Genomic DNA, 27510 nt, shown 5'->3' with positions numbered 1-27510 from the left:
TAATCCTGAATAAGAATGAAAAGAACTGTTCTAACTGCCCAAAGAACTCAGAGCTCATGAAGCTTCAAATCTTACCATATAGAAGTATGACAAACAGCAGCACATTGTCCAAAAAACAGATCCAGTTTTCACAGATTTTACCTAAAAAACAAACAAGCAAATCTTACAATAAAAGTTTATGAAGCTACTATTGATTTAAACAGTTAAATGTGCCATAGATGCCTGCTACAAAAAAACAACAACAACAACAACAACAACAACAACAAAAATTTGCAAGGCACTGGTGGCTCATGCCTATAATCCTAGCTATCAGGAGGCTGAGACTGGAGAATAGAGGTTTGAAGCCAGCACAGGCAGCCAAGTCTGTTAAGACTTATTTCCAACTCATGACCAAAGGCCAGAAAAGGAGTTGTAGCTCAAGTGGTAGAGCACTAGCTTTGAGTTTTTAAAAAAGCTCAGGGACAGTGCCTAAGCTCTGAGTTCAAGCTCCAAGAACAGTGTGTATGTGCACATGCATGCACATGCACTACAATGTTATGAAACAGGGCTGAGGTTAGTCAAATATACCTATCGACCTAATACATGCATTTCTACCATTAAGCAACAGTAAAGATATTTTAAGGACAAGTTCTTTTGCCACACAGTTTTCAATCAAAAGAATTAAAAGGAAAAAAATTATATTTTTACACTTCCCACATTAAGTGGTTAAATTCAATAACTGGGGGCCTTAATGAATCATTTCCTTACTTCTTTTTTCCTCACCAGTCCTGGGGCTTGGACTTGGGGCCTGACATGCCACCTCAGAGAAAGAAAGCAGTGGGCAGGTAGCATGAGAGGATGGAGGACGGTGGTCGCCGTGAATGCCTTACCTGTTAACGTGCAATGACTTTAACCAGTTCTGGTCCATACAAATGCCTTCAGTGCCACAGAGAAATTTTTATTGTTTGTTTTTTGCCAGTCCTGGGGCTTGGGACTCAGGGCCTGAGCACTGTCCCTGGCTTCTTTTTGCTCAAAGATAGCACTCTATCTCTTGAGCCACAGCACCACTTCCAGATTTTTCTGTTCATGTGGTACAGAGGACTCGAACCCAGGGCTTCTTGCATGCTATACGAGCACTCACATTCCCAGCCCTCATCACATTTTTTATTAGCACATACTAGCAGTATGGGAAATTTCATTGTAATATCTTATACATATACTTTGATTATATTTACTCCACTCTTGCTTTCTTATTTCTTACTACCCTCTTTAAAATTCTCCTGGCAACTTTTGGTGTGTGTGCCATACTGGACTCACAAATTACTATTTAAGTCCCGCCTCAACTAGGTAAAGACAGAAAGGCAAGAATGTCAAAGTACCATATAATGAACAAAGTAGTTAGTGTAAAATAGTCCTTATAAACTCTGTATCTCAAAGGCAGGAAGAGAGTTCTGGCTTGGTTAAAATTACAAGGAACTTTACAGAAGTGGCAAAATTTGTACAGACCCTTGTAAAGAGGTAGGAAAGATGTAAGCATCCAATTCACAATGGGCCAATTAAGCATACAGATGGAATGAGCCCATAAAAAGCTAACAATCTCAAGGAGGTGGTAAACAGAACAGTAATCAGTAGACCATGTTTCAGAGAATTTGTGATCATCGCTTAAAAGATAGCCTTATTTTATATGTGGTATATATAATGTGGAAGGAACATACATGCTGTGGAAGGAGCATATATGCTTAGAATTGATGTAAGATAGCACATATCAAACGTTATATGAAAAATGGATAGTATGAACTAAATGAAAACAGAAAGTAACAAAATCTAATTGAGAGGTAGGTCAAGGTTTGAATGAAACAAACTTGAAAGGTTTATAGAGGTTGGAGAGAGATCAATAAGCAGCAGCAGCATATGCTGCGCTGGGAATGTGGTTTAGTGGTAGAGCAGTTGCCCAACATGCATGAAGCTCTGGGTTCAATTCTTCAGTACCACATAAGCAGAAAAAGCCGTAAGTGTTGCTGTGGCGCAAGTGCAAGAGTGCTAGTCTTGAGCAAAATGAAGCTCAGGGACAGTGCCCAGGCCCTGAGTTCATCAAATCCAAAAAATGAAGATGAAAAACAGCATATTCAGAAGCAGAGGATAGCACCTGAACTATTAAAAAAAAAAAATCAAGAAAAAGGACAGACTTGGGTTTTATAAGCCATGCTAAAGATCTGGTCACCAATTACAGATAATGAGTCTAGTTATAAAAGCTTGTGCTAGTTTAAAAGAAAATTTAGGTAAAAAGGTAAACAACAGACCTGAAAGCCTAGCATGGAGGCTTATGCCTGAAGTCCTAGCTCATCAGAATGGTTGAGACCTTTCAACTTGTTAGGCAAAAGGGTAGTCTAATTGGTCTGAAATTGGACACAAAAATCAACTACAAAGGACTCGAGGCAATGGTTGGGATGGTAAGAATGAAAAACAACCGTGCCAGCTAAAATGAATAAACTTGGGCATAAATAAAAGGGATTTGTTAGCTCAAAGTTGTGAAAACAGTACAAACAGCACTAGCCAGAAATTAGTGAGATAATCCTGGAAATAAGAAATCCATTAAAGGGGCTGGGGATATGGCCTAGTGGCAAGAGTGCTTGCCTCGTATACATGAGGCCCTGGGCTCGAATCCCCAGCACCACATATATAGAAAATGGCCAGAAGTTGCGCTGTGGCTCAAGTGGCAGAGTGCTAGCCTTGAGCAAGAAGAAGCCAGGGAAAGTGCTCAGAGGCCCTGAGTCCAAGCCCCAGGACTGGCCAAAAAAAAAGAAATCCATTAAAAAAAATTGAGATAAAGCCTTTATCTATCTCTGCTGAGAAACTGCTCAGAAACAGAGAAGACTTGAAAAACAATCTAAGAGTAAAAACCAAAGGAAAATTGAGAATTGACTGCATGTCTGTGTTTATCACCCTACAAACTGATAGATTAACAGAGAACAGAGGCTTTATGGCTCAAATGTTGGGATAAAAACTCTGCCCAGACCTTTGTCTAACATATACTCTATGCACATACAGGGGTGGTCTGTAGGAAGTTAAAACATAAAATAAAAATGACTGCATTAATGGAACTCTCCCATTGGAACACAGGGATTCTATCTATAGTTTGAGTCCAGGTAAGTTACTAAAACAAACCAACATTTCAGAAAAATGAAATAATCCAAAGTTACTACATAATATAAATGCAAAATGCCTAACCTCATCGAAAGTATAAAGCAGGCAAATATGACCCACATTTGGAGAACTGAAAGTAAAGCATACAGAAAGCAGTAGAAACTGAATGAATGCAGGTACTGGAATTAGAAGACAAATACCCCAATCAGATTCTATACATTCACAAGGATACCATCAGAAAATTAAAGGCAAATACACTATGACATGGAATTTCAATAATAAAATAGAATATATATTTTATACAAATGAAAAACCAGGATTAACTAGAAATTTTAGAGTAGAAAAGCATAGTGGGTATTGAAAACTCACTACCTATGCTAAATAGCAGATTTAGATGGCAGAAGAATCAGGGAATATAAACTGGTCAATAAAATTAACTAATTCAAAGAACACAGAGAAAAACAACTCCAAAAAGAGCTACAAAAAAAAAAAAAAAAAGGGAGAGGGGCTGGGGATTTGGCCTTTTGGCAAGAATGCTTGCCTCGTAAACATGAAGCCCTGGGTTTCAATTCCCCAGCACCACATACACAGAAACAGCCAGAAGTGGTGCTGTGGCTCAAGTGGCAGAGTTCTAGCCTTGAGCAAAAAAAAAAAAGAGAAAACACTTCAACAATTACAATTCCCCCAAATCCATGGTAAACATGAATCTACAGATCCATGAAAGCCATCAAACTCCCAACTATATTTCTATTTGTTAAATAGAAAGAGAATCCTATCTAGCACACTGACTCTTGTCAATGTTTACAGTATGTTGGGCTGGGGATATAGCTCAGTAATGGATTGCTTGTCCAGGATGCCTGAGAACTTGGGGGTCAATTCCAGTATCACGAAAAACAACAGCAACAACAAAACCCCTGTACTAAATACAGATTATAAAAAATACAAATATGTACATATAAAAATATCATCTGGATTGCTGAAATGATGACACACTGATTGATACACATAATAGCAAAGGAGAAAAAAAACAGTGGTGTTTAGGAGCAAAACTAGTACATTTTATAATTATATTAGTATTAACCTTTAAAAAAGACTATAGTAAACTGAAGATACATATGTTTAATTCTCTATATCAGCCACTATAAATAGCAAGCTAAAAAATTAGAGCAACTGATCCAACCATATGCCTTCTATAAAACCCCGTAATTCAGAGATAAAAGTTTCAACTTAAAGAATGGAAAAGTATTATTAAGGCACATAACAAATCATATGACAATTTCAAATTATTACATGGAACAGATTTTAACATAAGGAAAGTTTCTAGAGATGAAGAGAACTATTTTTATTACTATTACTTTGTAATAGAGTTTGAAGTTTGGTGTTGACATTCCTCCAGCACTGTTCTTCCTGCTAAGGATTGTTTTTGCTATTTGGGGTATTTTATTGTTCCATATTAATTTCTGGATTTCTTCCTTTATTTTGTTATAAGAATGGTGTTGGGCTATTGATGGGAATCACACGGAATTTGTACATAGCCTTTGGTAGTATTGCCATGGGAATTACACGGAATTTGTACATAGCCTTTGGTAGTATTGTCATTTTCAAGATGTTAATCCTCCCAATCCAGGAGCATAGAAGGTTTTTCTACTTCCTCAGTTCTGCATGAATTTCCTTTTTCAGGTTTTAAAAATTTCCACCATAAAGGGGAATGTACATATGACCATATAAGATGACAATAAGCAAAATGATTTCCAAAATATGCAAACACGCAGTTTATCACTGATGTTATTTTTAATGTACTATGTGAAATTATTTCTTTTTTCTTCTGTTTAAGATCCCTATGGTTTATCCCCTGTTGTCACTGAATTTGATTCTGGTACCCTGAGTATTATATGTATGTTTGTCTGAATTAGGGAAGGGAACATCAAAATGGTGAGGCAAAGGGTAAAAGGTAATGCAACAGCACTACTTACAATATGTTGTAAAGTAACTGTACAACTGGGAGGGGGGATTGGCAAGGTGGGAGAAAATTGAAGGAGGAGGTAACAAGATTGGCAAGAAATGTAGTCACTACCTCACATATGTAACTGTAACCCGCAGAAGGAGGAGGGGACAGGGGAGGGGGAGGAGGAAGAAGAAAAATCAAGAAGTCAAAAGTTTGATAATCCAGAATAGAGAAAGGACAGGACACCAATATCAGGAGTAAGACACATTACATTATACAGAAACTAAAAAAGAATCATCCAAGCCTGTTACAAATAACTTGTGCCAACAAATTAAGATGCAAGATTATAGTCAAATGATATATAAACGTATATTTTTTAAATCTATGTGTTTCTTCACTTAAATATGTATTGTAAGCTGGGCACCAGTGGTTTGTACCTGTAATACTATCTACTTCAGCCCAGCTTGTGAGGCTATTATCTCTAATTAACTACCAAAAAGCTAGAAGTGGAGTTTTGGTTCAGTGGTAGAGTGCTACAGCCTTCTGCAAGAAAGGCAGGGATAGTGCTGCAGCCCCAAGTTCAAGCCCCAGGGTTAGTAAAACAAACAAAAAATACAAGTATTATGAAACTATAGTAAACAAGACAGTAAGCAAAGGAGGGAAATACAATTACTGAGATAAATGGAAAAGAACAGAATCCAGAAATAAATCTGTAATTATGCTCCCTGAGATCAGGACATAAACAAAAGGTCCTCTTTCCTCACTCCAATTAACACTGCACTGTGGTCTTAGTGAATACACTAAAACAAAGGAAACAACAGGTATACAGGTGGGTAAGGAAGAAATAAACCTGACAGATGACATGATTATCCAATTAGAAGCACCCCCCCCAAAAAAAAACTACTGAAACTATTAAATGAACATAGACAACACTACAGAAACATGCTACAATGCTACATGCCAGCAGTGAAATGGAATTTAAGATTAAAAATCATAGTATCATTTCAAACATGTACACAATTAGCTTATACACATAAGGAAATGAGAAATCATTTTAACAAAGTAAGTATAGAATTCCTATAGGGCAAACTTCTCAACTTTTAAGAAAGAAATCACAGACCTACATAAGTGAAGAAAAGGCTGGATACATGCTGAAAATCCTAGCTACTGAAGAGGGAAAGGTGAGAAGGATTGCAATTTAAAGCCAGTCTAAGAAAAAAGTTACTGAGACACCAACAAAACAAAAAAGCTGGGCTTGAGGGCTCATTTCTATAAATCCAGCTATGTATGAGGCCTAAAGTAAGGGGATCACAGTTTAAGCCATCCTTGGTAAAAACATGTGAGAACTCATCTGAATAATAAAGCAAAGGGGCCAGGGGAATGGGTCAAAGTAGTGGTGGCCTTGAATTTAAACCCTGTACCACAGAAAAAAAGAAAATATATGGAAGGATTATCTGTGCTAAAGATAGAAAGAACCAACAGTTGGCAATATTTTTGTTTTAAAAATTTAATTAAAGAAGTATTTTTTTAAAAGATCCAGGATAGCCAACACAGTATTAAAAAACAACAACAACTAACAAGACTGATACAATAGGACTTTAAGACTTCTAAACTACAGAAACAGAGACAGTTCATACTGTGAAAGAACAACAACAAAATCAATGGAACAGTAAAGTACTTGAGAGACAGAGACAAAGTGATACAGCATCTGCCTAGCAAATACATTAGGCCATGTGTTCAAACCCCAGTACCACACACAAAAAGCTTAAAAATAGAACCACACAAATGTAAATAAATCTTTGACAAAGGAACAAAGGAAATTCCACAAACATGTGCCCGTCCTACTATATTACTTAGCTACTGTTATTACTTCTATTTTAGCACTAATGAAATAGGCAAAGGGTAGGAATTCAAACAACTCTCCATAATAGAGCTGGAAATCAAAGGGTAAGTTAAATCATAGGTAGTATGGTGCCATACTGCACTCTTAAATCACTTGATCCTAAAGATCACTAAGAATCTCTAGATGAATATTAGCATCTCTGTAGGAAATAAATCTAAGTAAAAAATATGCACTTAGTCCATAACACCTTTTTTTGTAGTGAGGCTTGAACTCAAGGCCTGGGGCTGTTCATGAGCCTCTTTGTGCTCAATGTTAATGCTCTACCACTTGAGCCACAGAGTCACGTCCAGTTTTGAAGTAGTTAATTGGAGATAAGTCTCATGGGGACTTTCCTGCCTGGGCTGGTTTGGAACCCTGATCCTCAGATTTCAGCCTCCTGAGTACCTAGGATTACAAGGCTTGTGGGCCACTGGTGTCTGGCATATAACATCTTTAATATGGAAATAGTGCTTTAAAAAAAAACAGACAATGATGCTATGACACTAGCAGAAAAGGGATATAGAACATACAAAAGTACTTTAGAAATTATAAAATGTTTTCACCTTTAAGGGCAGGTGGAGTGGTTCAAGTGATGGGGCACCAGCCTAGCTAGTATGAAGACATGAGGGCCAAACCCCACTACCACCAAAATAAAGTTTTCCACATTTGGGCTACAAACAATTTTACACAAGTAGTTAAAACTGTTTATTTCACTTTCAATGGGTGATAATTAAACTTTAAGCATGATTATATTTAATAAGAGTTTTAATAACTCTATAACCAAACATTTTCCATGTTTTACTAGAAGGAAGTTGAATGAGATTCACAAGTGTCAATCAACTTGCCAAGAGTGAAAATTTAACTTTTATATTGGACTTCAAACACAACTCTTCTAATTTTAAACATTGCAAGTTTTTTCTCTTTAAATCTAATTATCTATTTTTAATATCTTGCTTTAAAAATTTGCATAAAGAAAATCAGTAGATTTTCTATACATGAGAACAGAGAAATCAGGAAAACAATCTCATTCATTACAGCAAAAAACAAAACAAAACCCCTAATAAACTTAATCAAGAAAGAAGACTTCTGTAAATAAAAACTATAAGACACTGAAACAAGATTCTAAAGATGGAAAGACCTCCAATGTCCATGGACTGTCACAATTAGTATTATTGGAAACGGCCATTATCAAAACAAATCATAAACAAATTCAGTGCAATCCCCATCATCCCCATCAATGATATTCTTCACAGAAACAGGAAAAGGCCTAAAATTTATATGCAAGTAGAGAAGACTCCAAATAGGCAAAGCAACCCTGAGTAGAACAATGATAGACAGATGTATCACTATTTCAAATTATACTTAGAGTTACAGTAACAAACATTGTGCTACCACCACACAGTGAAGACCAATAAAATAGAACACCCAGATACAAACCCATACAATACAAACAGTAATTCTCATTCTTGACATAGCTACCAAAAACATGCCATGGAGAAGAAAGAGTCTCTTTAACAAGTGTTGCTAGGAAAAACAGATGTCTACACGCAGAAGACTGAAACTAGAATCCTATCTCTTACTCAATATGAAAGTCAATTCAAAAGAGATGAAAGACTTTAAGACTTGTAATGCTGAAACCACTATAGCTACACACAGGGAAAACACAAGATACAGGTATGGAAGGTGACTTTATGCAAAAGAAAGAATTACCAAAATGAAAAGAGAGCCTATAGAATGGAAGAAAATTTTTGCCAGCTAATCTGACAGAGGATTATTATCCAGACTAGGTAAGAAACCCAAACAACAAATCTAACCAATTACGTGGGTAAATGAACTGAAAATTTGTCAAAATACAAGACACCAATCATATATGAAAATCATAACAAAACCACACCATTAGCCCAGTAATGGGGCAAATCAAAACTACATTGAAGGTTCCATATCCCAAATGGCTACTATCAAAACGACAGACCTAGATACAATAGTGTATGTCTATAATCCCAGTACATGTGAGGCAAAGAATCAAGAGTTGAGGCTAGCCTAAACTGGAGACCTTATCTCACTCAACACAAGCTGAATATAGTGTAAAACATCTATAATTCTAGCTTTGTGGGAGCTAAGGTAGAATGATTATGGTCTGAATCTGACCCTAAGTAAAAATGAAGATCCTATCTAGAAAATAAGCTAGGGCAGAAGTGGTAGAATGCCTGCCGAGTAAAGCACCAAGGCCTGGAGCTGAAACCCCAGTACCATACAGGCAAGCATTTTTGAACTGATATAAACACATTATCAATAACCCACTTATCCTCAGAAAAAAAAAAAAAACCACTATCATGAAGCTAGCATATAAAAGGATACTAACAGTATTTTGTACTTTCACAATAAGTATAAACAAACATACCATGGTTTGCACTGTTTACAATTCATATACAATTTACACATTGTATCTATTTGACTATACCAATTAATTTTTAATTGGCACTATATTATAAAGACCTCTCTTACTTAAATGTATCATTTTTATTGTTAAAAACTTATGATTAAAAGGTATTAAACAAGGAGTATGGTGGCTCATGCCTGTAATCCTAGGAACTAAGAAGCTGAGATCTGAAGATCATGATTTGAAATCAGTCTGGGCACAAAAGTTCTTAAGAGGCTTATCTCTGATTAAATAGCAAAATGCCAGAATTGGAGATATTGCTCAAATGGCTGCAGCCTTGAGTGAAAGAGCAAGGTGAGAGTGGAGGCCCAGAGTTCAAGCTCCAGTAACAGATACACACATGCACAGAGATCATGGTTCAAGGTCAGAAATCTCAAAGTTTTTAAGTTTTTATTCTCAGCTGCAGACACAAATGAAAAATATCTACAGATATTTTTAATCAATGAAGAAACATCGTCAATATCCTACTATTTGCCAAATCTTCATCTCCATGGGTGCTTTTCATGTTTTTAAACTCAAGAAGAAGAGACTGTCTATTGATCATATTGTAATGGCCAACCTAGAATTTTAGACCAAAGCAAAAATATCCACTAAGTGGTTTTAAATGAGGTTAGATAACTATTAAAGGGAGAGGGAAAAACTAATTCTGTCACTCACTCAGCTACCAAAAAAATACTGACCCATAGATATTTTGGAGCAATTTCCACTACTGAAATTTATAAGCTAGAATTAAATAAATAAATGCAAGTTTGAGTTAGTCCAATAATTAGTATTATATTCTATGAAGAAAAAATTAACTAAATTTAAATCATTTTCCAATATGAAATAAATGCTAGTTTTTAAAATAAGATTTTAAACCTTTGAGCTATCATGTCTGTCTTTCCTAAGTAGTCTCCCAATAGCTGGAATTACAGCACACTCAGCTGACAGGTTCAAGATGGATAATCACTAATTCCCTCGTTTTTGACAGTAATGGGGTTTGAACTAGGGACTCATCCTTGCTAGTCAGGTACTCTACCACATGAGGCATGCATGCCTCAGCTCCCTCCCATCCCACCCCCTTTTTTTTGCCAGTCCTGGGACTTGGAAATCAGGGCCTAGGCACTGTCGCTCTCTGTGCTCAAGGCTAGCACTCTTACCACTTGAGCCACAGCATCAATTCTGGTTTTTTGTTCATGTGGTACTGAGGAATTGAACCCAGGGCTTCATGCATACTAGGCAAGCACTCAACCACTAAGCCACAATCCCAGCCCCTCCATCTTTTTTAAAGACATGACTTATTTATGACATTACCATTATCTGTAAAGTGGGCACAATGTGATTGTTAAGGAGAGCAAAACTTATACATGGACATTAAAATAGTTGTACTGTGTATGTGTATATTCGTATTCAGAGAGAAAAATGTCTGGGGAACGTTGCCTAGTATTAAATTTATTATGAAGAGTAACGTACAGGATTTAAAGAATTTCATTAAAAAGGTCATGGAAATTAATGACAGCAACACAATGAGTATTACTTACCCATAAGTAGTATGTGAACTGAAGTGCAAAAATTGCAATGCCTTCATTATCAAAGGATCCAGCTACTGACCGAGATATGTAGCCTGGTACAATAGCAATAAAACAAGCAGCTAAAAGTCCTGCTCCTTGGTTCCAAAGTTCCCTTGTTAGCAGGAAAGTAGATATAGATGTAAGGCCGCTAAAAGTTGGTGCAAGGAATACACAAACATCTCTTATGTGAACTGTTATGTTCAATGTATTTAAAATCCAATGGATAAGGCCAGCTGTTATCATTAACCCTGGGTAAACCTAAGAGGGAAAAGAAAACATGAAATATTTATATTTAAAATGAGATATCTGAAAAAGACCAGTCTTTTTCCTTAATGCATATTGTTTATGCTAAGTTCAAGGCTAAGATCTCAAAAATTTGGCTTTTTTATATGCCAAAAAATACAATATTTTTGGACTGAATGTTAAGAACAGGCTTATAGAAAGAAATGTCTAATAAAAAATACATGAAAAGAATTAAAATTGAAAATGTAATGCTAAACTATAGGCAACACCAAAATAAGTTATATGCAAAATTAAAGTTGAATTTCTAAGTCTTCCCATATTTCAAATCCAACATTTAGAAAATAAAACAAGCTAAGAACCAGTAATGGGTGAATTCAAAGATAACATTTTGTGGTCAGTTATTTAGTATTTAGAGATAGAAGAGAAATACTAAACTAGAAGAGGCTAGGTAACCATTATACTCACCCTTATTCTAAAAGAGGACATCACATTAATATAATTCATGAGCTGTAGTACAATTTATGACCTATTCTTTAGTTATTAAAACATGCATTTATATCTGCATCCTCTGTTAAATCCTAGGAGATTTTTTAAATTTTTTTCCCACAATCAAATATTAAAATTTCAGCTTCTTCACAATTTGTCATAGCTAAAATATGAAACCAACCCAGATGCCCCTTAGTAGACGAATGGATCAGGAAAATGTGGTACATATACACAATGGAATTTTATGCCTCTATCAGAAAGAATGACATTGCCCCATTTGTAAGGAAATGGAAGAACTTGGAAAAAATTATACTAAGTGAAGTGAGTCAGACCCAAAGAAACATGGATTCTATGGTTTCGCTCATAGGGATTACCACAGGTTTAGGCTGTCACTGCAGAGGATCACAAGAGCCTAATAGCTATGCCCCTATGAACGCATAAGATGATGCTAAGTGAAATGAACTCCATGTTATAGAAATGAGTGTTATATCACTGTTGTAATTACTTTCAACAGGCCCTGTGAAACCGTAGCTTCTTTTGTTGATGATCCTCTTGTAACCCTTCCTGTGGTGTACTCGCACTATCACTGTATCTCATCTGAATACACTGGATAATGTATATAATGGTACTAGAACTAGGAAAGTGAAAGGGAATATCAAAATCAAGAGACAAAGGATAGAAAGACAAACAACTCCAAAAGCAGTATTTGCAAAACTGTTTGGTGTAAACCAACTGAACAACTCATGGGGGAAGAGGAAAAGGGGGAGGGGGGAGGGAGAATGAGGAAGGAGGTAACAAACAGTACAAGAAATGTACCCAAGGCCTAACGTATAAAACTGTAACCTCTCTGTACATCAATTTGACAATAAAAAAAGAATCTATAAAATTTCAGCTTCTTGTTATACTATTTAAAACTGCACATCCTCTCCTTTAGCTTTCTAACACATTCCTTTTCTCCAAAACTTTCCTTGTCATTTGACATCCTATTTATCAGCTAGCAACTGCTCAAAACTCCTACAAATATAAGCTTCAGAATACCAAGAATTTATTTCTCAACATTCAGAACAGCAACAGGTACAAAGTAGATAGAATATTAAATGAGTGTACACAGATTTTTTTTTAAAAACATCATCATTCTTAAAAACATACAAATGTTGCTAAGTGCAGTGACTATAACTTATATATAATCCTAGCTACTTCAATGGCAAAAAGTGGGGAATCATGGTTTGAAACCAGCCATGACATAAACTTTGGCAAGCTCCATCTCGGTGGTGGTATGTACCTACCATCCCATCAACAAAGGGAAACACAAATAGGAACACAGTGTAAGAAGGCCAAGCACAAAGTACATACAACACCATCTAAAAATAAGAATGCAAAACAGTGCTCAACGAGTAGCCAATAGTACAGTGCTTGCTTAGCAAGCTCAAGGCCCTGAGTTTATACCCCAGTACTATTAAGTGATAAACTAATAAGAGTAATAATTTTGTTCTACTTCGATGCAACACAAGGTCTTACTGAATAATTTTACCAGTAGTAATAAAACGGAAATGAACTAGAAAATACCTTTCAAGGTAAGTCAATACATGAGCCAACACATAAAAAATAGCCAAAATACACAGAAGCATCAGATGAAAGGAATTAAAACCAAATGCCTCTAAATTTAAAAACGTCTATTTAAACTCAAAAGGCCAAGGATTTCTCTAGAGGTCAGAGACCATAATCCCCATAATCAAGTCAACTCCTATTTGTTAAACTAAAAGAAATTTAATTCATCCATCGAGGAAGGCAGTTAGAAACTTGGATTCCCTTTTGAGTTTTGAGAAGGAACACAGGAGTGAAAAAGAAACTCACTGAAATGTGTAAACATAGGTTTAAAATTTATAATATTAGGGCTGGGAATATGGCCTACTGGCAAGAGTGATTGCCTTGTATACATGAAGCCCAGCGTTTGATTCCCCAGCATCACATATATAGAAAATGGCCAGAAGTGGCGCTGTGGCTCAAGTGGGAGAGTGCTAGCTTTGAGCAAAAAGAAGCCAGGGACAGTGCTCAGACCCTGAGTCCGAGGCCCAGGACTGGCAAAAACAAAACAAAATAGAATAAAATTTATAATATTAGGTATAAGAAACCACAAGCCAAGAAATTACTTGACTCTAAAAACTATCCTAAAACCAGTGGAACATCTAAACGTCCCAACAAAGAAAAATGAAAAAGACTATTACAAATATTGTCCCAAATATTAGGATATTATTTAGTCTCAGATAAAAATGGCCTCTACTGAGGATGAATTCAAGATAAGAAGTGATAGTTAGAGAGCATGGCTCAAGCCAATAATCCTACCACTTGGGAGTTAGAATTTAGGGGTAACACTTTGAAGACAGCCCAAGGAAAAAGCTCAAGACTGTCTCAACCAATGGCTGTTTGCAATGGCACAAACCTGTCATCCCAGCAACACAGGAAGCACAAACAGGAGGATCACAGCCTAGGCTGACTTAAACATAAAATGATACCCCACCCCAAAAAATAACCAAGGCAAAAATAGGCTGGAGGTGTGTCTCAAGAGCTCTGAGCAAGCAAGCCAAGCAAGTACAAAGCTCTGGGTTTAAGACCCAAGTACTGGCAAAAATAGCAAGCAAGCAAACAAACAAACAAACAAAAAAATCAAATGAGTAAAAAGAGTTACAGGTATGGCACAAGCAGCACAGTACCCAAAGTCCTGAGTTCAAATGCCAATACACCCCATTCAAAAAAAAGGCATTCATTAATAACAAGCAGAGGTTGGAAATTACTAAGCAAGTGAGCTTATGTAGTTAGAATAAGATAAATGCAAAAAGAAAGGAAGAAAGAAAGAAGGAAGAAAATAAAACAAAAACCGTAAACAGCCACAAGTTTACTCAGAAAAACACTGAATGGAATTGAATACATTTCTGGAAACTTGATCCAGAAAAAAAAACAAAAAACATATAGGTTTCCCCAGCTGCCCTGTCTTTCATCTTCTTTACAAAATTCTTCTTATATACCAAATCCTAAAACTATATTCCCTCTTTTGACAACACCATTCTCCACGAACTATAATCAATTCTCAATTTCCTGGAATAATTTAGATTTATAGCCTGGAAACTTAGAATTATCTGTTTATTCTAAATTTGTATCTCCTTTTAAAAAAGATTTTTCTTAATTAAGTTGCTACAGAATAAACTAAGAACATACAACTTGCATTTAAATAGATCCCCTCCACATGTCAGAAATAGTGGCTAGTGGGACATAACCACAAAACAGATTGTGGGGAAGAGCTCAAGAAGATATTGACTGAACAAGCAGTTATAGAAAATATACTAATGAACTATACCAAGTTGTGAAGAAGCCAATTCCCCTTAGCAATTAATGATTCACTCAAATAACTACAAAACTTTACAATTAACACAAATTGTTAATATACTTACAGTACCACCTACTATTCTTCCTAGTGGATACCACGCTCTTTCATCAAACCAATTTAAAAATTCATAAAACCCATGAGATGCAAGGTGATGTGTTGATCTATAGTTAAACCTAGAAGAAAAACAACAAAAAAGAAATGTTATCAAGTTGCTCAATAGAAATTCCTCTATCTTTTCAATATTACAGTCTGTGGCTATACAAAATACCTTTCTAGACATTTTTCTTAAATTTAAGTAGCAGTAAAATAATTGAAAATATCAACAGAATCAGTTTATACCTTTAAAATAACGAAATCTCTTTCCCTCCTATGTCCACACCTATGAAACTGGTAGTGTTGGAATTAACATTTAGGGTCCAGAGTGGGGGGGGGGCCATAATTTGAATTTTAAAAGAGGCAAGGGTCCATAGAATTCATCGTAACATTCACAGGATTAAGTAGCATTGACAAGATTCAGCTACTTGTGAAGATAAAGATTGGGAGGACCATGGTTCAAGGATGGCCAGGGCAAAAAAGTTGGTAAGACACCCCCAAAACAATAGTCCTGGAACCAAAACAATAGTGCTGGGTGCCTGTGGATCATGCCTGCAATCCTAGCTATTCAGGAGGCTGGGTAGCTCATAATCTGAGGATTGCGAATGGATCTTTAAGAAAAAAAAATCATGCTGAGTAAAGCAAGCTCAGATGTATCAAGGGAGCATGTTTTCTCTCATATGTGGATGTTAGTCCTAAAAAAAATTGGTAAAAATACATATAGAATCAAATTCATATATGTACACATCTATATATACACACATATACATATATATGATCAAACTAGCTAAAGTATAGTATATGCAGGAGTGAGGTTCGATGATGGTAACTCCTTTGAACAAGTAACAGTTAACAAAATGATTGAGAAAGCTGAATCAAGTCTAGATAGTAGGAACTAAAGAGGATAGACAAGCAGATAAAAAGGAGTGGTACACAAATACAGTCACAATACTCAATAACACATGAAAATGGAAGTAGGAAATGATACTGTTGGAGGAAGAGGGTGTGTAATGAATATATTCATAGCATTTGATGCATACAAGTGAACAAAGAATTAGGAAATAATACAGTTGGGAAAAGGGGTCTGGGGGATGGGAGGGAGAATGACGGAAGAGGTAACTCTAATAATCAAGACATGGTATACATAAATGGACACATTAGATTGTAACTTCCTTGTACAACTGAAGAGTTCCTTCTCATATCTATACAAATCATCACACACCTGTCATTTTAACTCCTAAATGTCTGCAAAATGTGTCCATTTTTCTGCTCTGCTACTCCATTACAAGCTATCATTTAGCAAAACTACTGCAAATCTTTCCACAATCTGTATACCATTTCTCAAATAGTAAAGTCTTTCAAAATACAAATCTCCACTCAACTATTCAAAAGCTTCATCTCTTTACATTAAAGATGACAAACATCTACTTCTTAACATGGTTGAAACCAATGGCCTAGCTCTAACATAACTTTATTCATACCTACTTTTCATAAACTCACTTTTCATTCTTTCAGATTTACACAATTCCCTCCTACCATAGAATCTTAAGAGTGCTAATCCCCTCAGCCAGATTTGTTGTTACCCATTTAACCCAGCAAACTCATTCTTCAAACTTCAATACATTTCTAGGGAATGCTGTACCCAAACCCCAGTGAACTTCCTAGTACTTGGGAGATGTAATTTACTATTTACTTGATTAACACTCCCCCAAAAAAGATAACAGACACTTAAGACAGCATCTTTACTTTCCAGAAAGTAAAGTTAAATTGGTCTGTTCATTTTAGGGAGCCCATTTAATGCTGGATAGCTCTCTAAAAAGTATCTTGTATGTTGAAGTTCTAGCCACATTTTTTTAGCTGATTTGAGTAGGAATTTTTTTTTTATCTTTTGCCAATTTTACAAATTGTCTCCTATTCTACTGCTTCTCTTTTCATTACTGATAATTCTTAAAAAAGAAAAAAACTTGATGTAAACCTAAATTTATCACTTTTGCCAGGAGGCTAGTGCCTTTGAAGAAGGAAGGTAAGGAGAGGAAAGAAATAGAAAGTATTAGGAAAGGAAAAAAGACTGAAAAAAAGTTCTTTGCTACCCTAGATAGTAAGAACCTTGGGTTCTTCATTACAACTTATAATTCACCTATTTAGATCTCTTTAATATACCTGGAATTATTACGTGTGTTGAGAAATAGGGTCCAATTTAAAATTTTTCCTAATTATTAAAACTAATTATCTGAATCTGGTTTTGCTTTTTGTACTCGATTTAAGTGGTATTTATGCCCATTCTTGCACGGATCACATTATCTTCATTACTACAGCTTTAAAGCAAATCTTGTTATCTGGAAAAAATTTTTTGATTTTTTTAAGACCAATTTTTAAAATTTTTGTTTTTGTCTCTTTACATTTCCACATTAACTTTAAAATAAATTTGTCAATTTCTCTCAAAACACTTGGCACTAAAATTGCATTTACAAATCATTTTGGGGAAAATCAACATCTTTACACTGAGTCTGCATTCAACCCATACATAAATAATTTGGCTCCTTAATTCAAGTTTTCTTTTATGTCTCTTCAGAGGCCTCTCCTTAGAGGCCTTGAACATCCTTACTCAGATTTAGAACAATTTTCAATGGCAAATGCAGGCACAGTACTCAGTAGATACTATGTAGAAAATTAACTATGCAACTTGTGGGCAGGGATGGGAGTGGGAAACTGGAGGAAAGTGAAGAAAGGGAAGACACTGCCCAGAAAGAATTGTGCTCATTCCCTGACTTATGAAATGGTAACCTCTCTTTCTGTACAACACCTTAACAATAACAATAAAATTATATTTAAAAAATTGTTTTGACCACAATGGCAATAATCTATTGGTATTTGTACATCGACTCCGTAACAAGCTGTTACACACATTTATTCCTTCTTGTAATTTATCACTATTCTTTTTACACCTGAAGATAGTAAACATCTTTGTGTGTTAAAAAGAAATAAAAATGTAGTGACTCAAAGACTAGAGAAAGGAGGGGAAAGAAAGAAAGAGAGAGAGAGGATATACATTCTAAGTTATGGCTCAGGGCTGAAGTCTTATCTGACAAGATATTAGATTAGCATGCACTTTCTACAAAATGCTACTTCATGAGACTGACATTGGTTATCCCCACTTTTACAAATAATCATTTTTTAAATTCCTTGAGAAACTACTCTGTACCAAGATTTTGTTAGGAACTTGGAATAGAGAACTGAAAAAAGCATTCTGTTCTCCTGGAGCTCACATGCAGTACACATAAACTAAATCATTATACTGTTACATAACTGTGGCTCAATGCCTACAATCCTAGCTACTCAGGAGGGTGAGATAATGTGGATTGTGGTTCCAAGCCATCCCAGGCAGGAAAGTCAGACACTCTCATCTCCAGTGGAGCTGTGATTCAAGTGGTAAGAGTTGTCAGCCTTAATGAAAAAAGCTGAGGGCCAGCAACCAGGCCCTGAGCTCAAGCTCCAGAATTCCACAAAATGCTGGTGGTTCACTCCTGTAATCCTAGCTACTCTGAAGGCTGAGATATGAAGACCATTGTTTGAGGCCAGCCTGGATAGGATATCCGATCTCCAATTAACCACCAGAAAGCTATTGTGAAGAAATGGAGCTGTGGTTCAACAAAACTAAGGGGGAGTGCTCAGGCCTTGAGTTCAAGGCCCAGAGTTGACACACTCACATACTCAGAATTATAGATTGTAACAAGAGTGTCTGAAACTCAAGAAAAAGTCCAACTAAAGAATGAAATTAGAAAAAGAAAAGGAGGAGTGGGTAGAATCAATGTATATTTTGAATACAATGTAATGTTTGAATGAATGTATAAAATCTCATCTGTGAGACATTTAAGAATGGAAGTAGGGCTGGGAGCTGGAAGCCCATGCCGGTAACCCTAGCTACTCAAAGCCAGCCAATGCAGATAAGCCCAAGAGATCTTATCCCCAGTTAACCAACAAAGACCTGGAGGTGGAGGTGTAATTCAAATAATAGAGAACAAGCCTCTAGTTCAAGAGCCAGTACCAGCACATTACCCACCCCCCAAAATTTTTTTAATAAAAAGAATGCTAGTAGCTAATCAGAGTCAAGGGAAAGAGCTGTTGTAGGTAAATAATCAAGTACCTGAATAGAAGAATCAGCGTTTAATGAACAGAAAGATATCCTAGAGTAGTAATAAGTTGCACTTTGAATACTTACAATTTTTTTAAACTTTGTTAACACTGGTCTAACACTTTTAAGAATGTTTTTCATTTAATCATTGTGCATAAATCTTTACAGTAGATAGAACATTGATGATTATACTAAGGCACAAAGTTATATAACTTGTCTAAAGTCAGTCATGAAGCAGCCTACAAGGGATTTGAACTGGGCAGCTATAACTCCACTGCCTACACACTTAAGAACCACCACAATATAAATCCAAATAGAAATACACCAATCAATGCATATAATCACTTGCACTATCTTCTGGGTACTGTGAACCTTAAAATTCAAACTGTCCCCAAATACTGCAGAAATTCCAAGAAGATTCGCTGTGACTACTTTTGAGCAAACACATAACTTTTAAGTAATTCTTATTTGTATGTTTATATATTGGGCTTTATGTAAACTCTCATTTGATGAAAGGTTTCAAAAGTAAAGTAAGTACAAAAATCCATTAACAAAGTTCTCTTAAAATGCATTAGAATGCAACTCTGAACCTTGGGATTTAAGCACTTTCTTAAATTGCTTTGAAAACAAAAGGACAGAAGAAGTTCAATAGATGATTGTGACGTCTCAAGATTCCCAATTTTGGCATAATTGTTAGTCATAGCCAGAAACCTGTGTTAAGCCCTGAATGACTAGTAGTAACAACTTGTCATTAACACGCTGTAGGATCTCTTAAAAATAATCCATTTTAGGTCTGGGAATCTGGCTTAGTGGTAGAGTGCTTTGCCTAGCATGCATGAAACCCCTGGGTTCGATTCCTTAGCACCACATAAACAGAAAAAGCTGGAAGTAGTGCTGTGGCTCAAGTGGTAGAATGCTACCCTTGAGCAAAAGAAGGTCAGGGACAGTGCCCAGGCCCTAAGTTCAAGCCCTAGGACTGGTAATAATAATAATCTATTTTGCAAAAAAACTTTACACAAATATTCTTAAGAACTTGTTTGCAAAATATAGTTCAAGATTTTTATGCATGAAATGATTAAAACTACCCAAGTTAACAGGTATGCATCCTGTTAAAAAATAAAAGCAAGGGGCTGGGGATATAGCCTAGTGGCAAGAGTGCCTGCCTCGGATACACGAGGCCCTAGGTTCGATTCCCCAGCACCACATATACAGAAAACGGCCAGAAGCGGCGCTGTGGCTCAAGTGGCAGAGTGCTAGCCTTGAGCGGGAAGAAGCCAGGGATGGTGCTCAGGCCCTGAGTCCAAGGCCCAGGACTGGCCAAAAAAAATAAATAAATAAAAAAATAAAAGCAACCAGGACTACTGTAAAGGAAATGAGCAACTAACTACTGATGTCAACATAAACAGAACAGAATTAAAGTAAATAAGTAAAAATTAATAGTTGCATAAAAGGTGAAAACCAAATATCAACTATTAGCCTAAAGATTAAATCTTAAAGGTTTTCTACTCTTTCTTGTATATCATGTTATACCTTCCCAAGCTTTCCTATAGAGCTAAGTCCCATTAGTTGAGAAACTTCATATGTACAATTCAAATTTTAAAACTACCTTCAAACAAGGTAAAAGTACAGCACAGCCAAGGGCACAAACTATAACTGGAGTTTCAGTGTACTTTTTATTATTCCTGTCATCTAGTGAAGAATCAAAAACAAACAGCATTCAGATGGGTATCCTGAGAAACTCAAGTTTGCAAAGGGCCACTCCACTGACTTCCCCTACTATACCAAATGTGTTTGAGAAATTTTCCTTTGTACTCAGAACATTCTATTTTGAGTATATTATTTATTGTTGGCAAGTCCTCAGGGATTTCATTTTTCTATTGGTCAGTGTGATCATAAAAATGTTTCATGAGTGGAAAGTAGTATTCTTATTTTATTGTTCTATTAGTTTGATTTGAAGTAAAATAAAGATTCTTAATGATTGGGGAAAAAAAGAAACAAAAAAACAAACAGCATGCCAGATTGACCAGCTATATTATTAAATACACAGCAGGGCAAAATCTACTGTGATTACTAAAACAATCTAAATCCACTCTCACCAAGTGATACAAACACTGTCTTGGTAATCACATTAAACATACAGCTAATTTTAAAACTTAGAATACACAAACTCATGTGTTTATGCCATAAACTAGCATTAATACAGAAATTTCAAATCAGTGGATTACTAATGATGCATTTTTAAAAAAAGGTAACAAATGCCAAGTGAGTACTACCACAAATACACTCATTTACATACAAACAGTTGCAACTGGATCTTAAGATGACTGCCCTAACCACTACTCTTACAACTGATAGGGGCATTTTAATTCACCTTCATAAGCAGCAAGCACCCAGTACTTTAGACAAAGTACTTGTGTATCTACTTCTCAGCAAAATAAGAGAAAACGAAGGGCTGTTTAAAGGCTGAAAATACCTTGATGTCTTCTGAAGCCACTCTGAATCTTCCCATTTAAAAGTGAGATGTAAGCCAGGTGCAGTGGCTCATTCCTGTAAATCCTAGCTACTCAGGATGTTGAAATCTGAGAATAACAACTGTAAGCCAGTTTGGGCAGGAACTGTGAGAATTATCTCCAATTAACCACCAGAAAGACAGAAGTGGAGCTGTGGCTCAAGAGGTAGAGCTCAGGGACAGTGCTCCCAGGCCTTGAGAGTTCAAGCATTAGAACCAGCACACATGAGGGGGGAAAAAAAGAGATGTACAAATAAAGAAAGCTGGGCTGGCCTAGTGGCAAGAGTGCTTGCCTTGTATACATGAAGCCCTGGGTTCGATTCCCCAGCACCACATACATACCACATACAGTGGCGCTGTGGCTCAAGTGGCAGAGTGCTAGCCTTGAGCAAAAAGAAGCCAGGGACAGTGCTCAGGCCCTGAGTCCAAGGCCCAGGACTGGCAAAAAAAAAAAACCCCAAAACAAAAATAAAGAAAGCTATTACAATGCACACGGTATACTTCTTCCTATTACCCATTAACCAAAAACAGTCCCATCTTAGATCTAAAAGAGCTCAAGGCTTGAGGCTAGCTGGATAAAGTCTGCTAGACTCTATCTCCAAAACAAAAAAGAAGGGCTGTGTTTCAAATGGTAGAGTACCAGCCTAACTAGCACAAAGTCCTAAGTTCAAACCACAGTCACACACACACACACACACACACACACACACACACACACACACACACACACACACACACGGTTCAAGGCACAATGCCTATGTGCCTCTGATCATTTATTGAAATGGTCCCCAGGAAATGGAAACAGGTTTTTCTCTTTGTTGTTATCTCTCTCTCTCTCTCTCTTAAGCCTAGCATGGCTGTACACCTCTTAATCCTAGAGTGGGAGTGGAGTACTGTGGTCCAAGGCCAGCGTAGGCAAAAGTTTAAGATTCTATCTAATAAACTAAAAGCAAATAGTCTAGGGGTGTGGTTCAAGTAGTAGAGTGTTTGTTGCCTGGTAAGCACAGGTCTTGAGTTTTATCTCAGTAACAAGAAAGAAAAAGGAGAACAAAAGAGGGAGAAAGGAGGAGAGCAAATTATATAAAGCTTTAAAAGCTATTAATTTCTACAAAATAGTACTTGTATTATACTCCAAGAAATCACCATGTTTAATAATCTATTTAAAAACCTGTACATTTTGAGAATAACAAATATATTTATATTTGATACTGGCGACCTCATATTTGACCTCTAGGGCTCACTAAGCAAGAAAGCACTTCACTGAGCTATATACCTCTAGTCTTCATCTACTGAACTTTTAAGGGCCCTAATTTTTCCTTCCTAGTTTTTCAAATAGCCTATACTATGATTCATCCTGGTACATTCTGGCTTTTGTTACATGACAATGTACTTTTATGGTAACATAACAGCAAAACACTATATGCGGTTTACTTCTTGACTAAAGACAACAAACTCTTTACCCAAGGAATCTGCAGTAAAATTAAAGCTTTGGTCAGGCAACAGAATCACAGGCAAAAAACATTTATGAGTCCAAATCTTTTTTGTATTCGCTTGTTTTTTGAGACAGGGTCACACAATGTATGCCTGGCTCACCTGAAATTCAGGATCCTATAGCCCGTGAGATCTGAGTGCTGGGATTACAGGCATGTTCCCTAAACCTTACTCTTGGGTCAAAGTTTAAGATGTTCTGTGTTCAACTACATGCCAAAAGATCCTTTCAATGAGCAGTATCATATTGCAATTTGTTATGCCTTTGAACCTTAGATCTAAGAAAGCTGAAATGACCTGAAAATAGATGACACTACCTAAAGCACTGCTTTTACACAAGAGAGTTAGACGGAAGTATCTTAAACATATAGGGAAAATATACAAAGAACAAATCTTCCTAATTTGAAGGCTGGGAAGAAATGTCTATAATTTTGTTTACATCTGTTTAGGTATTAAGAGAAAGTTGTTCAAAGTTTTGCATTTTGGAATTCGGAATTTATCTCTCGCATTTCAGTTTTAAAGCAAATCAGTTGTACTTGATAAATGCCCACAGTCTTAAAGTGCATAAGGCAAACATTTGGGTCTCCCTCCCTCCCTCCCCTGCCAGTCCTAGGCTTGAACTCAGGGCCTTGAGGCACTGTCCCTGAGCTTCTTTTGCTCAAGGCTAGCATTCTACCTCTTAAGCCACAGCACTACTACTGGGTTTTTCTGTTTATGTGGCACTGAGGAACTGAACCCAGGGCTTTGTGTATGCTAGGCAAGCACTCTACCGCTAAGCTGCACTCCCAGCCCTTTGGGTATTTCTTAATTCCAATGTAACTTTGAAAAAATATTTTGGCCACAACATAAGAATCTTAATTTCCATGACAATGCTTGGAAGTGGAAAAATCTCAAATATTAGCAAATGCTTTTCTATTCTTCTGAGAATTCCAGCTTAACCTTACAAAAAAGCACTGATGGCAGGCAATAGTCCAGCTATCTAGAAGAGTATGAAATGTATTTGCTGATACTAGATGAATGATCCAAGTGAATAATTTAGAGGAAAACTTAATAATTTAGAGAAGAAAAAGGGGCTGAATTACTGTTGATAGTGCCATCACCTTGGACAAGTCATCTAGCATTATCTGTCCAGTGTCACCACCCTGGACAAGTCATCTAGCATTATCTGTCCTCAATCTCTGTATAACAAAAAGTCATACTTTTTGGTCATAAATAAAATATAACGTAAAATTCTCATGCCTCAGACCTAAAGAAAAAGGGCAAATTAAGTAGGTTGACACAAGTACTATATGGATTTATGATTGCATACCTTCATAAGTACTTTTCTTCATAACAAACTGTGACCTTTGGAGATTATCTGACTTGAAACCCACATTATTATTTCTTTTTAATTGTCCTTCCTTCTTTTTTTGGCCAGTACTCACAACTCAGAGCCTGGGACTGACTAGCCATTGGCTTTTTGCTCAGAGATGATGCTTTACCACTGAATCATGCTTCTTTCCATTTCTGGCTTTTTGGTGATTAACTAGATATAAGTCTCAAGGACTTTCCTGCCCAGGCTGGTTTCAAACTCCAAAGCTCAGATTTCAGTCTTCTGAACAGCTAGGATTACAAGCTTGAGTCATCGACATCAGCAAAGCCACATTCTTAGTTCATATGTAAAATGGGAGGAATAAAAATATCTATTAGGATATTTACAGGGTTGTTGTGAAGATCAATAAGACACAAATGAAAACAGAAACCGCGATAAATTTAACCTAGATTTAAACATCATATATATAATGAATGCTACATAACATATAAACTATAGGTAGCTTATAGATAGATATAAACTGCTAATAAATAATTTTTTAAAAACTAACCCAATTAAAATACTGCCCAGGATAATTAAAATTAATGATAAAAATTAATCATCCTGTCAAACCAAGTTTGGTGTAAAAATTAGCAATTACTGATTTCCTAAATAGCACAGGCATTACACCTTACACATGAGCTTGAGGATAATCCTGTTTGAAGAAAGTATAGGAAGTGTGGAAAATACAGGCTGTTTAATGAAAATGAATGTACTTTTTAATAAATTTAACAAATTTAGCATGTGTCATCAGGGTACTTCTTTCCTAATAGACAACTACTATTTTCTAGTTTTGTAAGAGAAAACAGCATGTTCTTATTTACTCACCCTACCAACAGCTGCTCTCTAGGAAAATAAAAAGAAAAATCCTTAAAAAAAAAAAAAGGGCTGGGGATATGGCCTAGTGGCAAGAGTGCTTGCCTCGTATACATAAGGCCCTGGGTTCGGTTCCCCAGCACCACATATACAGAAAATGGCCAGAAGTGGCGCTGTGGCTCAAGTGGCAGAGTGCTAGCCTTGAGCAAGAAGCCAGGGACAGTGCTCAGGCCCTGAGTCCAAGCCCCAGGACTGGCCAAAAAAAAAAAAAAAAAAAAAAAATACTACCTAGGGCCAGGTACGGCGACACATACCTGTAATCCCAGCACTTGAGAGACAGCAGGAAGAGTGCTCATCTCAAAAAAGAAAACTAAACCTGTGGCGAATACATAAAGCAATACTAAATGATAAACATATTGTGGTACTATTTCCAAAATGTCCCTAGACAATTCTACTTATAATATATGCATACTTTTTTGACTTTGAAGTCAACCTATGTTGTACAAGTGATGCTCTCTGTCTTCTCCAAGCCCAAGCCTCCCTTCTGGAATGCTTTCCTGGAGCCCGGTAGCCAAGTTGTAAGGCAACCCAAGTAAATAAAAACAAGAGCCAACAGCCCAAGATGAAGGTTATCAAAAGTCCATGTAACTCTCAGCTGTCTAGGCATCTAGCCCCAATTAACTAGTAACTTCTGAGCTTCCAGATAACTATAATCATCTCAACAACCCAACTGACATGTGAACTAGGATAATTTCCCACTTCCACCCACAGAATTGTTAAATAATAAAGTGCTATTTTGCCACTAAGTTTTAGAATATTCTGTATCTTTCAATACAATTCCAGCACAAACATGCACATATATGCAGTAAAGTTTTAGCATTCTCAACATTGTTCACAATAAGGAAATTATTAGAATTCCAAATACTTGTCAGCTAGCAAATTTATAAATGCCAAGTCAAAAAATTTTATGTAGGGTAGCACTTTTTAATTACCAAAGAAAACTTACTGACAGTTCACAGACATACAGGCTTTTTAAAATATGGTAAAGAAATGCTAAAACTCAGAGTAATAGTATCCTAGCACTAACAGACGAAAGCGAGGGGCTTATCCCCTAGGGATAGGAAAAAACACAAATAGATGTGAAATAACTGGTAATGTTCTAGATTGATAGTTGAGTAAATTTACAAGGTGTTTATCATTAATTATATATTCTATGCACATTCAATTTTATATGCAAGTTGTATTTTATTAAATGTACTTCAATTTAGTAAAAAAATGTAATACATACACACTATTTTTATTCATTTCCAGTAGTTATACCACAACTTAGTTTATACTTTTAAATGTCCTGAATGACTATTTCAAAAGGAAAACTTTTTATACAAAAGCTATTTATACTGAGCGCTTTATTTAAATTTAGTAAGTTGTTCAAACAACCAAAATAATCTTAAGCAGAAGATCTCCCTTTTAAAAAAGTATCTGGCTCATTTTAACCTTCAAAATACTATCTTTTAAATATTTTAAGAGAGTAAGAGGCTCCTACTAAAGTTTATTGTCCTACTTTGAACATAGTTTTAAGATTATATTTCATGTACCTCACATACTTTCACTATTCTGCACCTTTTTCAAATACCAGAAAGCTGACCAGCATATTAAAATAAAAGCCTTTTTTAGCTGTAGTATAAAGTAAAAATGACTTGGGAATTAAAGTTAAACTTTCACTTAGGAAGCTTATTAAACTCTAAAAATTAAGAACATACATGTCCTAAAGGTCAATGAGTACAAATGCTCACTACAATACAATTTACATACTTATTTTTGTGGTACTGGAGTTTTTTGTTTTTTGTTTTTTGTTTTGCCAGTCCTGGGCCTTGGCCTGAGAGCACTGTCCCTGACTTCTTTTTGCTCAAGGCTAGCACTCTGCCACTTGAGCCACAGCGCCACTTCTGGCCGTTTTCTATATATGTGGTGCTGGGGAATCAAACCGAGGGCTTCATGTATAGGAGGCAATCACACTTTGCCACTAGGCCATCTTCCCACCCCCAGTAATGTCACTTTTGAATAAAGAGC

At 36.2% G+C, this 27510-nt stretch overlaps 1 protein-coding gene across 1 annotated transcript in view; it reads right to left on the bottom strand.

The window, feature by feature from the left end:
* The window catches only part of Stt3b (STT3 oligosaccharyltransferase complex catalytic subunit B), an 83319-nt gene that overhangs the window by 38912 nt on the left and 16897 nt on the right, over positions 1-27510 (bottom strand). Inside the window, exons 2-4 of the mRNA XM_048348607.1 lie at positions 15116-15224; positions 10911-11198; positions 76-141 (exon numbers count right to left, since the gene is read on the bottom strand). Of these exons, the coding sequence (XP_048204564.1) occupies positions 76-141; positions 10911-11198; positions 15116-15224 (463 nt within the window). The remainder of the gene's footprint in view (positions 1-75; positions 142-10910; positions 11199-15115; positions 15225-27510) is intronic.

This window comes from Perognathus longimembris, chromosome 6 (assembly GCF_023159225.1).
Source record: "Perognathus longimembris pacificus isolate PPM17 chromosome 6, ASM2315922v1, whole genome shotgun sequence".
NCBI classification, from domain to species: Eukaryota; Metazoa; Chordata; class Mammalia; order Rodentia; family Heteromyidae; genus Perognathus; species Perognathus longimembris.
The sequence above is the reverse complement of the archived record's forward strand: the minus strand, read 5'-3'. Positions and strand labels throughout refer to the sequence as shown.